The 16,549-nt window shown below is 42.2% G+C and overlaps 1 protein-coding gene across 11 annotated transcripts in view; it reads left to right on the top strand.

Moving 5' to 3' along the window:
• Window positions 1-16,549, top strand: part of TNRC6B (trinucleotide repeat containing adaptor 6B) — a 297,709-nt gene that overhangs the window by 96,079 nt on the left and 185,081 nt on the right. The window contains exon 4 of one of the 11 annotated variants that reach the window (XM_065521743.2): window positions 13,175-13,314. The exons of the other annotated variants lie outside the window; for them this stretch is intronic. Within the exon in view, the coding sequence (XP_065377815.1) occupies window positions 13,291-13,314 (24 nt within the window). The 5' untranslated portion in view covers window positions 13,175-13,290. The remainder of the gene's footprint in view (window positions 1-13,174; window positions 13,315-16,549) is intronic. 11 annotated transcript variants of the gene reach the window in all.

The following is a 16,549-nucleotide window of genomic DNA, read 5'->3' as shown; positions in this document are numbered from 1 at the left end:
AAAAAAAAAAAAAAAAGTAAAAATAAAAATAAGGAAAGAAAAGAATTAGCTTGGATATTCTTTCCTTTTTCTTTTTAGCAGCTTTATTAAGGTATATTTTATATCCCATAAAACTTACCCATTTATAGTATACAGCTCAGTGGTTTTTAGTGTATTCACAGAGTTGTACCACCATCACTACCTCTAATTTAAGAACATTTTCATTACTCCAAAAAGAAACTGTATCCATTAGCAGTCACTCTCTATTCCCTTTCCTCCCAGCCACAGGCAACCATTAATCTTTCCATCTCTATAGAATTACCTATTCTGGACATTTCATATAAATAGAATCATATAGTATGTTTTCCTTCTGTGTGAGACTTCTTTCAGTTAGCATCATGTTTTCAAGGCTATCCATGTTATCGCACATTATCAGTGCTTCAGTCCTTTGAATGGCTGAATAATACCCTATTGCATGGATGTATGCATGTTCTTTTTCTGTTTTTCTTTCTCTTTTTTTTTTTTTGGAGATGGAGTCTTGATCTGTTGCCCAGGCTGGAGTGCAGTGGTGTGATCTTGGCTCACTGCAGCCTCTGCCTCCCGGGTTCCAGCAATTCTCCTGTCTCAGCCTCCTGAGTAGCTGAGATTACAGGTGCCTTCCACCATGCCCGGCTAATTTTTGCATTTTTAGTAGAGACAGGGTTTCACCATGTTGGCCAGGCTGGTCTCGAACTCCTCATCTCAGGTGATCCGCCTGCCTCGGCCTCCCAAAGTGCTGGGATTATAGTCGTGAGCCACCATGCCCAGCCTGCATTTTGTTTATATACTCAACAGTTGATGAATATTTGGATGGTTCCCACCTTTTGACTGCTGTGAACATTAATAATATTATGAAATGAATATTATAATGCTGCTGCGAACTTTTGTGTACAAGTTTTTGTGTGGAATATGTTTTCATTTCTCTTAGTTATATACCTAGGAGTGGAACTGCTGGGTCATATGGTTTAACTTTTTGAGGAACTGCCATACTGTTTTTCAAGTGACTACACCGTTTTATATTCTCACCAGAAATGCATGAAGGTTCCAATTTGTCCGCATCATCACCAGTACTTGTTACTGTCATCCAAAAGCTTTAACATTTTAGCCCCCACAGTTAGGTCTGTGATCTGCCTCAAATTAAGTTTTGTATGTAGTATATGACATAGAGGTCATGGTTCATACATTTCCATGTGGTTATCCATTTCCTCCAGCACCTTTTCCTCACTGAATTACATTAGTCTTTTGCTAATTTTTTTCTAATTGTGAAGTCTTATGCTTTAAGTTCAAAAGAATCAATTATACAACTATAGGATGGGCAAAACCAGTATACTAGCAGTGTACAGACAATGTGATTGACTTCTGAAACAAAAAAACACTTCTTGCTTAGCTATAGAACCACAAATTTTAACTGATAACATATTTTAATATCCTTTGAAGCTTATTTTGACCATGTGATTAAATTCTAGTCAAAGAGATGTAAGCAGGATGTAAAGTGCAGCTTCCACAAAGTCTTCCTAAGGAAGTGGCAAGTCTTCTCCTTTCTGCTACATGGAACACAGACATGAAGGTTGGGGCTGGAGCAACCATCTTAGAACACAAGGTGGAAGAAACATATTGAAGATGGAAGAACAATAGAAGTCTCAAGTCCCTGGTAATTGGAAAGTGACCATACCAGTCCTTGACCACTTACACAGATTTCTAAGAAAGATATTAAGAACAGTCTTCATATACTTGAGAGAGTGGTTGTTGAATAGATGGTAATTTTTTTTCTATCTTATTCCATTTTTTTGAGATGGGGTGTTGCTCTGTTGCCCAGGCTGGAGTCGTGATGCAGTCTTTGCTCACTGCAACCTCTGTCCCTCAGGTTCAAGCAATTTTCCTGCCCCAGACTCCCAAGAAGCTGGGACTACAGGTGTCCGCCACCATGCCTGGCTAATTTTTGTATTTTTAGTAGAGATGGCGTTTCACCATGTTGGCCAGGCTGTTCTCAAACTCCTGACCTCAAGCAATCTGCCTGCCTCAGCCTCCCAAAAGGCTGGGATTATAGGCATGAGCCACTGCGCCCAGCCAATAATTATATTTTTATATTCTTTATTCTTGTAGTTTTCCTTTTCATGGTAAGATTTTGTCATGAAGAAAAAATATTAAGCTGTAGCAAAGTACAGAGAATAAAATAACAGATACATCCACTTAACCATCAACAAGATTTAACATATTTGCTTTGTCATATTTGCTTCGTCATATTTGCTTCAAATTTCTCTCTTCAAAAAAAAAATAAAACAAATTTCTCTCTCTTCTTTTTTTTTTTTTTTTTAATTAATGAATTTATTGAGCAAAGTGGAGTTAACTTCTTTCCATGGGTGAACTCAAATTCTGTTCTTTTTTCTTTTTTTTTTTTGAGACGGCCTCACTGTTGCCTAGGCTGGAATGCAGTGGCACGATCTCAACTCACTGCAGCCTCCACCTCCCGGGTTCAGGCGATGCTCCCACCTTAGCTTTCCGAGTAGCTGGGACTACAGGTACACACCACCATGCCCAGCTAATTTTTGTATTTTCAGTAGAGACCATGCTGCCCCAGGCAGGTCTCAAACTCCTGACCTCAAGTGATCCCCCCACTTTGGCCTCCCAAAGTGCTGGGATCAAATTTATCTCTTTTTTAAAGAAATAAAATAAGGAGATATAGTTAATAGTTGAGGGCCTCTGTGTAGCCCTTTCCCAAGCCAATCCCTTTCCTCCTTCCTCAGCTGTAATCCTACTCTGAAGTCTGTAAGTGCCTTACGTCTTAAAGAAAATGTTAAAAATTCACGGGTTCTCACTCCTCTGACTGCCCCCTTGTTCAGTTGTAGTCTGCCCACTATTGCATGGGAATCACGCGGGGTGCTTGTAAAGAAAATAGAGATCCCAGGTCCCAACTGCTTTTTTCTTGTTTTTGTTTTTGAAGCAGAAGAGCCTCACTCTCTCACCCAGGCTGGAGTGCAGTGGTGTGATCATAGCTCACTGAGCCTTGAACTCCTGGGTTCAAAGGATCCGCCCACCTCAGCCTCCTGAGTAGCTAGTACTACAGGCATGTGCCACCACGCCTAGCTAATTTTTTTTTTTTTTTTTTAGAGACGGGTCTCCAGTATGTTGCCCAGGCTGGTCTCAAACTCCTGGCCTCAAGTGATCTTCATACCTTGGCTTCCCACAGCACTGGGATTACAGGCATGAGCCACCATGCACAGCCACCAGATTCTAACTCTTGAGATTCTGTTTCATTAAGCCCAGTAGGGCTTAGGCATCTTTGCTTTAAAAAGCATGCAAAGTGCAAATCAAAACCACAGTGAGATAGCATTTCACATCCACTAGAATGGCTAAAATAAAAAATAACAATAACCATTCTTAACTGTGTTCCATGTAGCAGAAAGGAGAGAACTTGCCACTTTCTTAGGAAGACTTTGTGGAAGCTGCACTTTACATCCTGCTTACATCTCTTTGACTAGAATTTAATCACATGGTCAAAATAAGCTTCAAAGGATATTAAAATATGTTATCAGTTAAAATTTGTGGTTCTATAGCTAAGCAAGAAGTGTTTCTTTTTTTCAGAAGTCAACCACATTGTCCATACACTGCTATTATTGTATGCCCAACCTATAGTTGTATTATTGATTCTTTTGAACCTAAAGCATAAGACTTCACAATTAAAAAAAATTATCAAAAGATTAATGTAATTCACTGAGGAAAAGGTGCTGGAGGAATTGGATAACCACATGGAAATATATGAACCATGACCTCTATGTCACATACTATATGCAAAACGTAATTTGAGGTGGATCACAGAGCTAACAGGGGGAGCTAAAACGTTGAAGCCTTTGGATGGCCGCAGAAGAGATGTCTGCATTCATGACCTTGGGGAGGGTATGAACATTTCTTGGTAACATGCAAGAAGCACTAACTGTAAAAGAGAACCGTTGTTCTGGCCGGGCGCGGTGGCTCAAGCCTGTAATCCCAGCACTTTGGGAGGCCGAGACGGGCGGATCACGAGGTCAGGAGATCGAGACCATCCTGGCTAACACGGTGAAACCCCGTCTCTACTAAAATACAAAAAAAATTAGCCGGGCGAGGTGGCGGGCGCCTGTGGTCCCAGCTACTCGGGAGGCTGAGGCAGGAGAATGGCGTAAACCCGGGAGGCAGAGCTTGCAGTGAGCTGAGATCCGGCCACTGCACTCCAGCCTGGGCAACAGAGCTAGACTCCGTCTCAAAAAAAAAAAAAAAGAGAGAACCGTTGTTCAGTTGAATTTCATGGAACATTTTAAACCTCTGCTGAACAACTGACACCATTAAGAATGTGGAAAAAGGCTGGGCACAGTGGCTCATGTCTGTAGTCCCAGCATTTTGGGAGGCCAAGGTGGGAGAATCACTTGAGGCCAGGAGTTTGAAACCAGCCTGGGCAACATGGCAAGACCCCGAGGCTACAGAAATATGTTTTAAAATTAGTTGGGTGTGGTGATGCACTCCTGTAGTCCTAGCTATCTAGGAGGCTAAGGTGGAAGGATCACTTAAGCCCTAGAGGTTGAGGCTGCAATGAGCTATGATCACGCCACTGCACTCCGGCCTGGGTGACACAGCAAGACTTTGACTCTAAAAAAAAATAAAATAAAAATATAGAAAAGTATAGATTGGGAAAAAACATTTGCAATACATCTTTTTTTTTTTTTTTTTTTTTGGAGACGGAGTCTCGCTCTGTTGCCCAGGCTGGAGTACAGTGGCACGATCTCAGCTCACTGCAACCTCCACCTCCTGGGATCACTTTATTCTCCTGCCTCAGCCTCCAAGTAGCTGAGACTACACGTACCTGCCACCACGCCTGGCTAATTTTTTGTATTTTTAGTAGAGACAGGGTTTCACTGTGTTACCGGATGGTCTCGATCTCCTGACCTCGTGATCCTCCCGCCTCGGCCTCCCAAAGTGCTGGGATTACAGGCGTGAGCCACCGCGCCTGGCCTGCAATGCATCTTTCTAATAAAAGTCTCGTATCCAGAGTATGTAAAGAATTACCAAAAATCAGAAACGGTCAAACAACAAAAATGGGCAAAAGACTAGGCATTTCACAAAATAAGACATCCAGATGATTTTGAAAACACAGATGTTCAACATTATTCATGAGCAAAATGCAAATTAAAACTATAATGTAAGGCCGTTATACACTCACCAAAATGGCTACAGTTCAAAAGACTAATAATACCAGGTGTTGCCAAGAATGTGGAGCAACTGGAACTTTTAGACATTGTTGGAAGGAGTGTAAAATGATACAACCACTTAAAGAACTGTTTCATAAGCTTCTAAATAAAGTTAAATGAACTTCCACCCTAGAAGGCAAACATTCTCTTAGGTGTATACTCCATAGAAATGACTGCATAGATTTGCAAAAACACATTATATGAAAATGCTCATGGCAGCTTTATTTATAGCAGCTCCAAACTGGAAATAGCCAGCTGTCTATCTAATGAATAAACAAATTATAGTTTGTCAGTGCAATGGAACACTACTGAGTTTAAAAATTGGATCTCTTGGCTGGGCGCGGTGGCTCACGCCTGTAATCCCAGGACTTTGGGAGGCCCAGCTGGGTGGATCACGAAGTCGGGAGATTGAGACCATCCTGGCTAACACGGTGAAACCCCGTCTGTACTAAAAATACAAAAAATTAGCTGGGTGTGGTGGCAGGCGCCTGTAGTCCCAGCTTCTCGGGAAGCTAAGGCAGGAGAATGACATGAACCCAGAAGGCAGAGCTTGCAGTGAGCCGACATTGTGCCACTGCACTCCAGCGACAGCGAGACTCTGTCTCAAAAAAAAAAAAAAAAAAAAAAGAACTCTTGATCAGTATAACAACATGGATAAGTCTCAGAAACATTATACCGAGTGAAAAAACCGAGTGAAAAAAGTGAAAATATAAAAGTGGTACATACTATGAGATCCCAGTGATATATATAAAGCTTACGAACATGTCAACCCCATTTATAGTAATAGGGGGATCTTCAAGGGAAGGGACATGTAGCAGTTTTCTGGGGAGATGGAAATTTTCTGTCTCAATCTATATGTTGCTTGAAGGTACAACCATATCTAAAATTAATCATTAAGGCTAGGCTCAGTAGCTCATGCCTGTAATCCCAGCACTTTGGGAGGCCAAGATTGGAGGATCACTTCAGCCCAGGAGTTTCAGACCAGCCTGGGCAGAGAGACCCTATCTATCTCTACAAAAAAAAAAAAAAAAATTTTTTTTTTTTAAATTATCTGGGTGTACTGGCACAGGCCTGTGGTCCCAGCTATTTGGGAGGCTAAGGTGGGAGAATCACTTGAATCCGGGATGTCAAGGCTTCAGTGAGTCACAATTGTGCCATTGCACTCCAGCCTGGGTGATAGAGTGAGACCCTGTCTCAAAAGTAGAGAGAAAATGAGAGAAAAATAAAATTCACTGAGCTCTACACTTAAAGTGTGTGTATTTTTCTGCTTGTGAATTATACTTAAATTAAAAAAAAAAATTAGGAGCTTCCACCTATCTCCTTAGTCTGTTGAGACCATGTTAAATATTCTTTTATCCATTATATCAGCTGACTTCTCAGCTTTCAAAAAATATATACATTTTCTTTTTAACTACAGTACCTGCAATAGAGGGAGTGGTTGGAAACACTTATAAAATGGATAGGATTTAGCAATTTATTTGATGTTGAGGAAAGAGAAAATGATAAATCGGCCTGCCTTGGTGGCTTACGCCTGTAATTCCAGCATTTTGGGAGGCTAAGGCAGGCGGATCACAAGGTCAAGAGATCGAGACCATCCTGGTCAACATGGTGAAACCCCGTCTCTACTAAAAATGCAAAAATTAGCTGGGTGTGGTGACGGACATCTGTAATCCCAGCTACTCAGGAGGCTGAGGCAGGAGAATCACTTGAACCCAGGAGGTGGAGGTTGCAGTGAGTCAAGATCACACCACTATAGTCCAGCTTGGTGACAGAGCGAGACTCCGTCTCAAAACAAAACAAAACAAAAACGTGTTTGGGAGTGAATAGGATGCGTTCTGTATGGAACACAGAGTTTGAAATGCTGGCATATTATCTGTGTGGCAATGTCATTCGACCTGATGAAACTGTGGGGCTAGAAACATGATAGGTTAGGGCTGGAAACAGAATTGGGATCACTCAAATTTAATAGTGGAAACTGTGAGATTACATGAAATTGCTGTGGCAGAATGAGAGGAAAGAGGTCCAAGCACAGAACCTAGGGAAATAAATGCTTAGGGAGTAGTAGGAGAAAGGAGAAAGGGAAACAGATATCAGACAGTCATCACATCCTGGTCAAACAACTTTGTTGTGCCAGGCTTCTGGTGAATGAGACATTCGAAGTCTCTGCCTCAAGAAGTTTGCATTTGTGGCTGGGGAGAGAGACAATAAGACACATGAACAAATAAGCCTTTCAGGTAGTGATATGTGTGATGCTGGGGAGTGACCGTGGAAGTATTTCAGCTGGGCTGGTAGGGAAGATCACCCTGGATCAAAGAGATGGCCCTGGAGCTGATGGCTGAATGATGTGAAGGAAGCTTTCATGTAATAATATGTGAGAAATGCTGTATTTTTTTTTTTTTTTGAGATGGAATTTCTTTCTTGTTGCCCAGGCTGGAGACCAATGGCATGATCTTGGCTCACTACAACCTCTGCCTCCTCTGCCTCCCGGATTCAAGGATTCTCCTACCTCAGCCTCCCAAGTAGCTGGGATTACAGGCATGTGCCACCACGCCTGGCTGCTCTTGGGCTTTTTTTTTTTTCCTTTTTTTTTGAGGCAGAGTCTCGCTCTGTTACCCAGGCTGGAGTGCAGTGGCGCAATCTCAGCTCACTGCAACCTCCTCCCACTAGCAGTTCTCCTACCTCAGCCTCCTGAGTAGCTGGGATTACAGGTGCCCGCCACCATGCCCGGCTAATTTTTTTTGTTTTTGGAGTAGAAACAGGGTTTCGCCATGTTGGCCAGGCCGGTCTTGAACTCCTGACCTCGTGTAATCCGCCTGCCTTGGCCTCCTGAAGTGCTGGGATTACAGGCATAAGCCACTGTGCCCAAACAAGAAACGCTTTCTAAGTCAAAGGAATAAATCCAAAGACCCTAAGATTGGGTGAGAGAGAGGAAAAGAAATGACAGAAGATGGTCCAGTACAAGGCAGAGATTTTCAAAAAGGGTGGAGATGGCTACTGTGTTAAATATTACTTAGAGGTATTCACAGTAACCAAAAGGTGGAGGTGATCCGAGTGTCCATGGAAGGGTGAATGGATAAACAAAGTGTAGTATATATATACACAATGGAATATTATTTAGCCTTACAAAGGGAAGGAAACTCTGACACATGCTACAACACAGATGAATATTGAAGACATATGCTAAGTGAAACAAACCAGTCACAAAAAGACAAATACCATATAACTCTACTTCTGTAAGGCAACTGGAGGAGTCAGATTCATAGAGACAGAAAGTGGAATGGTGCTTCTTAGGGACTGGGGGGAGCAGGGACTGGGGAGTTACTGTGTAAGGGGTACAGAGTTTCAGATGGGAAAGATGGAAAAATTGTGGAGATGGATGGTAGTGATGGTTCCACAGTATCTCTGTTTATGCTGCTGTAACAAAATACCACAGACTAGGTACTTGATAAAGAACAGAAATGTATTTGCTGGTAGTTCTGGAGGCCACGAATAACAAGATCAAGGCACCAGCAGATTTGTAGTCAGGGGAGGCCCCAATCCCCGCTTGTAAGAGGGAGGAATACTGCGTCCCCACATGGCAAAAAGTGGAAGGGCAAAAAGTGACAGTGTCCCTGACAAGCCCTTTTATAACAGCATGAATTCACGTGGGCAGCACTCTCATGACCTAAACACCTTCCAGGCCCCACCTCCCAACACTATTGCACTGGGGATTAAGTTTTCAACACAAATTTTGGGAGACATATTCAGACCATAGCAAAGACAGGCACAAAACACCACGTATTGTATGACTCCATTTATATGGGAGAAGTCAAAATAGGCAAATCTGTAGAGACAGAAGGTGGATTCGTGGTTGTCTGGGCCTCAGAAGGAGGATGAAAGGGAGGCAAAATGGAGAGTGTTGTTAGGTAAGCAGTTTCTTTTGGGATGATGAACATGTTCTAAGATTGGATTGTGGTAGTGGTTGCACAATTCTGTAAATATAATAGAAGCCACTGAATTGTGTACTTTAAACAGGTGAACTTTATGGCATATAGGTTATATCTCAATAAAACTATTTTTAAAATGGCTGAAAGACTTGCTGACACTACCAGAGAATAGATAGCAAAGGAGCTCGTAGGAACATGTTCAACATCAGTGTAGTTAAAACCACGATGAGAATGGCTAAAATTAAAAAGTCCACACAAAGTGCTGGTATTGATGAGACATGGGACAACTGAAACTCTCATACACTGCTGGAAGGAAGGTAAAATGCTACAACCACATTGGAAAACAGTTTTTTGTTTTTGTTTTTGTTTTTTTTTGAGATGGAGTCTCGCTCTGTTGCCAGGCTGTAGTGCAGTGGTGCAATCCCGACTCACTGCAACCTCTGCCTGCCAGGTTCAAGCGATTCTCCTGCCTCAGCCTCCTGAGTAGCTGGGATTACAGGCGCCCGCCACCACGCCCAGCTAATTTTTGTATTTTTAGTAGAGACAGGGTTTCACCATGTTGGCCAGGATGGTCTCGATCTCTTGACCTTGTGATTCTCCTGCCTTGGCCTCCCAAAGTGCTGGGATTACAGGCGTGAGCCACTGCACCAGGCCAGAAAACAGTTTCTTAAAAAGTTAAAACATATAACTACCATGTGATCTAACTGTTCTACTCTGTTATGAGTTGAATTATGTCTGCTCCCCCTACCCCCCAAATTCATATATTGAAATACTAACCCCCAGAACCTTAGAATGTGGTCTTATTTGGGGATAGGACTTTGATAGAGGTAATTAAGTCAAATGAGGTTATTAGGGGTAGGCCCTAATTCAGTATGACTGGTGTTCGTATTTAAAGGGGGGAATTTTGGACATAGAAATAAACAAATAGGGAAAATACCATGTGAAACTGAAGACAGCCATCTGTAAGCCAAGGAGAGAGGACTGGAACAGATCCTTCCCTCACAGCTCTCAGAGGGAACCAGCCCTGCCAATGCCTTGATTTTGGACTTCTAGCCTCCAGAACAGTGAGACAAAAAATTTCTGTTTGTTAAGCCACCAGATTTGAAATACTTCATTACAGCAGCCCTAGCAAACTAATACACCCTCCTAGGTATTTCCTCAATAAAAAGAATGCATATGTGAGTGTTCATAGCAGCTTTATTTGCAGTAGCAAAAACAGAAACAGCTCGAACACCTGTCAAATTGTGATATATTCTCAACAATGGAATACTACTCAGCTGTGAAAGGAAAATGAACTATTGACACTTGAAACCACACGGATGAATTTCAGAATAATTATGCTAAGTAAAAGAAGCCAGACAGAAAAAGAGTACATACTGTTTGATTCCGCTTGTGGAAGCTCCAGAAAATGCAACTGCATCTATAGTGATAGAAAGTTCATCAGTGGTTGCCTAGGCAGGGGGCACAGGAGAGAAAGCTTAAAGAGGGATGACTGGGTACGGTGGCTCACACCTGTAATCCCAGCACTTTGGGAGGCTGAGGCGGGCGAATCACGAGGTCAGGAGTTTGAGACCAGCCTGGCCAATATGGTGAAACCTTGTCTCTACTAAAAATACAAAAAAAAAAAAAAAAAAAAGTTAGGTGTGGTGGCATGCACCTGTAATCCAAGCTACTCAGGAGGCTGAGGCAGGAGAATCTCTTGAACCCAGGAGGCAGAGGTTGCAGTGAGCCAAGATTGCACCACTGTACTCCAGCCTAGGCTACAGAGTGAGACACCGTCTCCCCACCCAAAAAAAAAAAAAAAAATTAAAGAGGGACATGATGAAACTTTCAGGGTGGTATGTTCATTGTCTTGATTGTGGTGATGGTTTCATGTGTATGTATGTGTCAAAACTTACCAGACTGTACTTTTTTTTAAAGAGACAGGGTCTCACTTTGTCACCCAGGCTGAAGTACAGTGGTGCCCTCATAGCTTACTGCAGCCTTGAACTCTTAGGCTTAAGCCATCCTCCTGCCTTGGCCTCCCAAAGTGTTGGAATTACAGGCGTGAACTACTGCACCTGGTATAAAATAATATTTTTTTTTAAATGAAAGCCAACAAAAACTTGAAAATCGTTTCGGTGGAGTGGAAAAAGTAGAGTCAAAAAAGGTTTTAGAATAAGTCTCGACATGGTAGATGAAACCAGGTGAATGTCTTCTCCTCCCTTCTAAAGTGCTACTAGAATTATTTTTACAAAATGATTTCAGCAAGCATAAATCCACCAGAAAACAAAGTGAATAGAAGAAGAGATGAAGAGGATAAGAGATGCCCAACAAAGTTTTGGATGCTAGGAAGCTTTTGGAGTAACACTAGAACAGCAGGATGGGTTGAAGAGGCAATGAAGAGGCAATGAGAAGCGAGGCCCCAGATATGCTTTCCTCATATCCACAGACCGATACCTTCTCCTACCTGGCAGAAGACAGGAAAGGCTGAAGCTCAGGAAACCTGAGGGTGGGTGTGAGGTACCTCATTAGAAACAGAACTTACATAAAAGGCTACACGCTGACATGTGGGACTTTACCAGCTCTTCCCAAATTCAGTCCCAGAACACTGAAAGCCTGGCTTATATCTGTCAGGCTGAAGATAGAAGGGTGTCTTTTTGGGGTAATTAAATAACCCAAGGAGGGGGAAATAGATGAGGATATATAACTGTAGGCATCTGAAGGTCCCAAGGAAATGGGCAGGTCCCTTCCTGATCACCCTCCAGAAAGCTAATCCCTGGATAAGGAACCTCTTCCTTACCTCTCCCGTCGTACACACACACTCCCAAAATCAAGCTCTTTAGGGTCTTGCTCTTAAATATCAGTGGATAGACAAGGATGATCAGACATTTGATAAAAATCTATGAATGAAAGATGGTGACCAAAGACAAAAGAGGAATTTGGAGGGAACAGATAATGTAGGGAGCAGAAGAGAACTGAAATAGGCTGGGTGTGGTGGCTCACGCCTGTAATCCCAGCTACTCAGGAGGCTGAGGCATGAGAATGGCTTGAACCAGAGAGGTGGAGGTTGCAGTGAGCCAAGATCACATCACTGCACTCCAACTTGAGCAACAGAGTGAGACTCTGTCTCAAAAATAAATAGGCCAGGCGTGGTGGCTCACGCCTGTAATCCTAGCACTTTGGGAGGCCGAGGCGGGCAGATCACTTGAGGTCAGGAGTTCGAGACCAGCCTGGCCAACATGGTGAAACCCTGCCTTTACCAAAAATGTGCGCCTGTAATCCCAGCTACTCGGGAAGCTGAAGCAGGGAGAATCTCTTGAAGCAGAGAGGCAGAGGTTGCAGTGGGCTAAGATGGTGCCACTGCACTCCAGCCTGTGCAATAGTGAGACTCCATCTCAAAAAAAAAAAAAAAAAAAAAAGAAGAAGAAAAGGAAACTAACTCTCTAGAATATCCTCAGAGATGAGAGAAGATATTGTTATAATGGAACAAGAACAGGAGACTGGAAAAAGGAATATTCAAAGAACGAGGAAGAGCTCTTAAAAATTCAATTAAAATAAGAGAAGTTGTACATATATTAGGAGTTTTAGAAAATAAAGTTGAGAGAACCTCCCAGAAATTAAAATAAAAAAATCAAAGACACAAAAATGGAGAAAGAAAGAAAGAAAGAAGAAAATCAATCTCAGAGATTCATTCAAAGACAAAAATGGAGGAGAAAGAGAAAGAAAGAAAGAAAGAAAAAGAAAGAAAGAGAGAGAGAGAAAAGAATCTCTGAGATTCAATACTGAATAACAGGAATTCCAGAAGGAGAGAACAGAAGTTGGAAGGGAGGAAATGTCAAATAAATAAGTAGAGAAAATGTCCCAAACCTGAAAAACAAGAGATTCTAGATTGTAAGTACTTACCTAGCACCAGTTCCATAAATAAAAAACCTTGCTTAGTGATTTGCATTTTTAAAAACTAAGGATAAACAGAAGATCCTAAAAGAGTTTTTTGTTTTTGTTTTTTTTCTTTCTTACCGCTATAAAAATAAGGATCGAAGTTTCCAGAGAAGACACATCCAATACATTAGGACTTAGAATGATTCTGAGCTTCTGCGTAGCAGCTGTGGGAGCTAGAAGACAATGGAGCATCACCCTCAAAATTTTGGATGGAAAAGTTTACTGACTTCAAGGTTTTTGTTTGTTTGTTTTTGTTTTTGTGATGGAGTCTTGCTCTGTTGTCAGGCTGGAGTGCAGTGGCGCCATCTCAGCTCACTGCAAGCTCCACCTCCCGGGTTCACGCCATTCTCCTGCCTTAGTCTAGCTCAGCGTAGCTCGGACTACAGGTGCCAGCCACCACACCTGGCTAATTTTTTTGTATTTTTGGTAGAGATGGGGTTTCACCATGTTGGCCAGGATGGTCTCCATCTCCTGACCTCGTGATCCGCCCACCTCGGCCTCCCAAAGTGCTGGGATTACAGGCGTGAGCCATCGCGCCTGGCCACACCTGGTTAATTTTTGTATTTAGTAGAGATAGGGTTTCACCATGTTGGCCAGGGTGACCTTGATCTCCTGATCTTGTGATCCACCTGCCTCTGCCTCCCAAACTGCTGGGATTACAGGCGTGAGCCACCATGCCTGGCCTCAACTTTTTTTTTTTTTTGAGACGGCGTCTTGCTGTGTCGCCCAAGGAAATTTAATTACGTCCACCACGTCCAGCTAATTTTTGTATTTTTAGTAGAGACGGAGTTTCACCATGTTGGCCATGATGGTCTTGATCTCCTGACCTCATGATCCGCCTGCCTCGGCCTCCCAAAGTGCTGGGATTACAGGTGTGAGCCACCATGCCTGGGCAACAAAACTGCTTTTTGAAGTAGCTATACCAGTTTTCCCTCCCACTAGGAGTGGAGAAGAGTTGCCATTGCTGCATACCCTTGTCAGCACTTGCTGAGGCCGGATCCCAGCTCACTGCAAGCTCCGCCTCCCGGGTTTATGCCATTCTCCTGCCTCAGCCTCCCGAGTAGCTGGGACTACAGGCTCCCACCACCTCGCCCGGCTATTTTTTTGTATTTTTTAGTAGAGACGGGGTTTCACCATGTTAGCCAGGATGGTCTCGATCTCCTGACCTCGTGATCCGCCTGTCTCGGCCTCCCAAAGTGCTGGGATTACAGGCTTGAGCCACCGCGCCCAGCCTTGGCCTCAACTTTTATATTTAATTGAGATTTGGGTAAAAAAAAAAAAAGTTTTTATGACTGGGTGTAGTGGCTCATGCCTATAATCCCAGCACTTTGGGAGGCTGAGGCAGATGGATCGCCTGAGGTCAGGAGTTGGAGACCAGCCTGGCCAACGTGGTGGAACCCTGTCTGTACTAAAAATACGAAAAAGTAGCCAGGTGTAGTGGCACACACCTGTAGTCCCAACTACTCGGGAGGCTGAGACAGGAGAACCGCTTGAACCCAGGAAGGGGAGGCCGCAATGAGCCGAGATCACACCACTTCTCTCCAGCCTGGGCAACAGAACGAGAATCCATCTCAAAAAAAAAAAAAAAAAAAAAACATAAAAATAAATACGTTTTTATATGTCAGTTATATCTGGATAAAACAAGAACATTTCAGTCATTCAAAGTCTCAGAAAAAATTCACCTTCTATATACCTTTTATCAGGAAATCACTGGAATATATACTCCACCTCAATCAGTGAGTAAACCGTAAGGGACAGAGCATCTGGGAAACAGATGCTCCAGCCTAGGAGAAAGAGGAGGGCATTCGAGAGATGAAGAGGAGACATCCCTGGCGAGATGTCAGCGATTCAGTGGCCTAGAGAGCAATCAATCCAGTTCGGAGCTGGAGAAACCCCTGAGGATGTTTCCAAGGCGGATTGAAACTGACAGATTACCTGAAGTGTTTGAACTGATTAAGAGGAGATTTACAGTTATGTTGGAGAGTTTGAGGATGAATTAATGAAAAATACATAACAAATACTAAGCTAGAAAAAAAAAGGAAAAAGAATAAGAAGAGGAAGTGGTAATTATTAGTTCCAGGGAAACCAAAATAATACAAGAAAGGCAATTTAATTATAGCATTCCATATGATTCAGCTGTATATATTTACTACATAATAGCACTGTTAGCACTGAATATTGAGTTGAACAAAAACGGTAACTTACATTGTGAGGAAGGGAGGATGGAGGCTTATGTTGTGAGGGTGGGGCAGGGGTGGAAAGTGCTGTTTTTGTTTGTCAGCCTGTAGTATTAATGTTATTTGACTTTTTAAATGTATATGTATTTAATATAAATTTTAATAATTTTTAAATTAGTAATATAAATTATAATTTATGAAAGAAAGGGAATAATTCCATATATGAAATTATATTAGTGATTTAATATTGATATTAAGAAATTATTGGCTTTCTTTTTTTTTTTTTAAGACTTAGAGTCTCACTGTGTTGCCTAGACTGGAGGGCAGTGGTTATTCACAGGTGTGATCATAGAGCACTACCGTCTCAAACTCCTAGGCTCTATTGATTCTCCTGCCTCTAACCCCCAAAGTAACTGGGACTTACAGGGTCATGCCATAACCCTCAGCCTTTTCTTTTTATCTTTAAATATAAAAGCATGGGCCGGGCGCGTTGGCTCACGCCTGTAATCCCAGCACTTTGGGAGGCCAAGGTGGGTGGATCACGAGGTCAGGAGATGGAGACCATCCTGGCCAACATGGTGAAACTCAGTCTCTACTAAAAAAAAATACAAAAATTAGCTGGGCATGGTGATGGGTGCCTGAAATCCCAGCTACCTGGGAGGCTGAGGCAGGAGAATCATTTGAACCTGGGAGGCGGAGGTTGCAGTGAGCCGAGATAGTGCCATTGCACTCCAGCCTGGGTGACAGGGCGAGACTCCATCTCAAAAATAAATAAATAAATAATACAATAAAAGCATGTATATACATATGTATGCCTATATACACATATATATGGTTAAAAATATATATTTTCTGCTTCAGTTTGCTCTAAAATATGTATATATTTGGACTTGGTATTTATAGAATCATATTATATATGTATTCTTTTGTGATTTGCTTCCTTCACTTGATTACCTTTTTGTAACGCACCCAGATTGAAGTGTGTAGCTGTAGTTCGTTCGTTTTCATGCAATGTAGTATTCTGTTTTCTGAAAACACCATAGCCTATCTGTCTGTTACACTGTTGACAGATGTTTATTCTTGTATTTTTTTTTCTGTTAAAAGTAATTCTACTATAAATATTTTTGTATATATGCAAAATTTTCTCTAGGGTATATACCTATAAGTGCAGTTACTAATGTGTACAGTAAATGCATCTTCAAATGTAATAGATAATGGCAACCTTTTTTTTCTTTTTGGAGACAGAGTCTTGCTCTGTCACCCAGGGCCCAGGCTGGAGTGCAGTGGTGTG

This window comes from Macaca fascicularis, chromosome 10 (genome assembly GCF_037993035.2).
Source record: "Macaca fascicularis isolate 582-1 chromosome 10, T2T-MFA8v1.1".
NCBI lineage: Eukaryota > Metazoa > Chordata > Mammalia > Primates > Cercopithecidae > Macaca > Macaca fascicularis.
The sequence above is the reverse complement of the archived record's forward strand: the minus strand, read 5'-3'. Positions and strand labels throughout refer to the sequence as shown.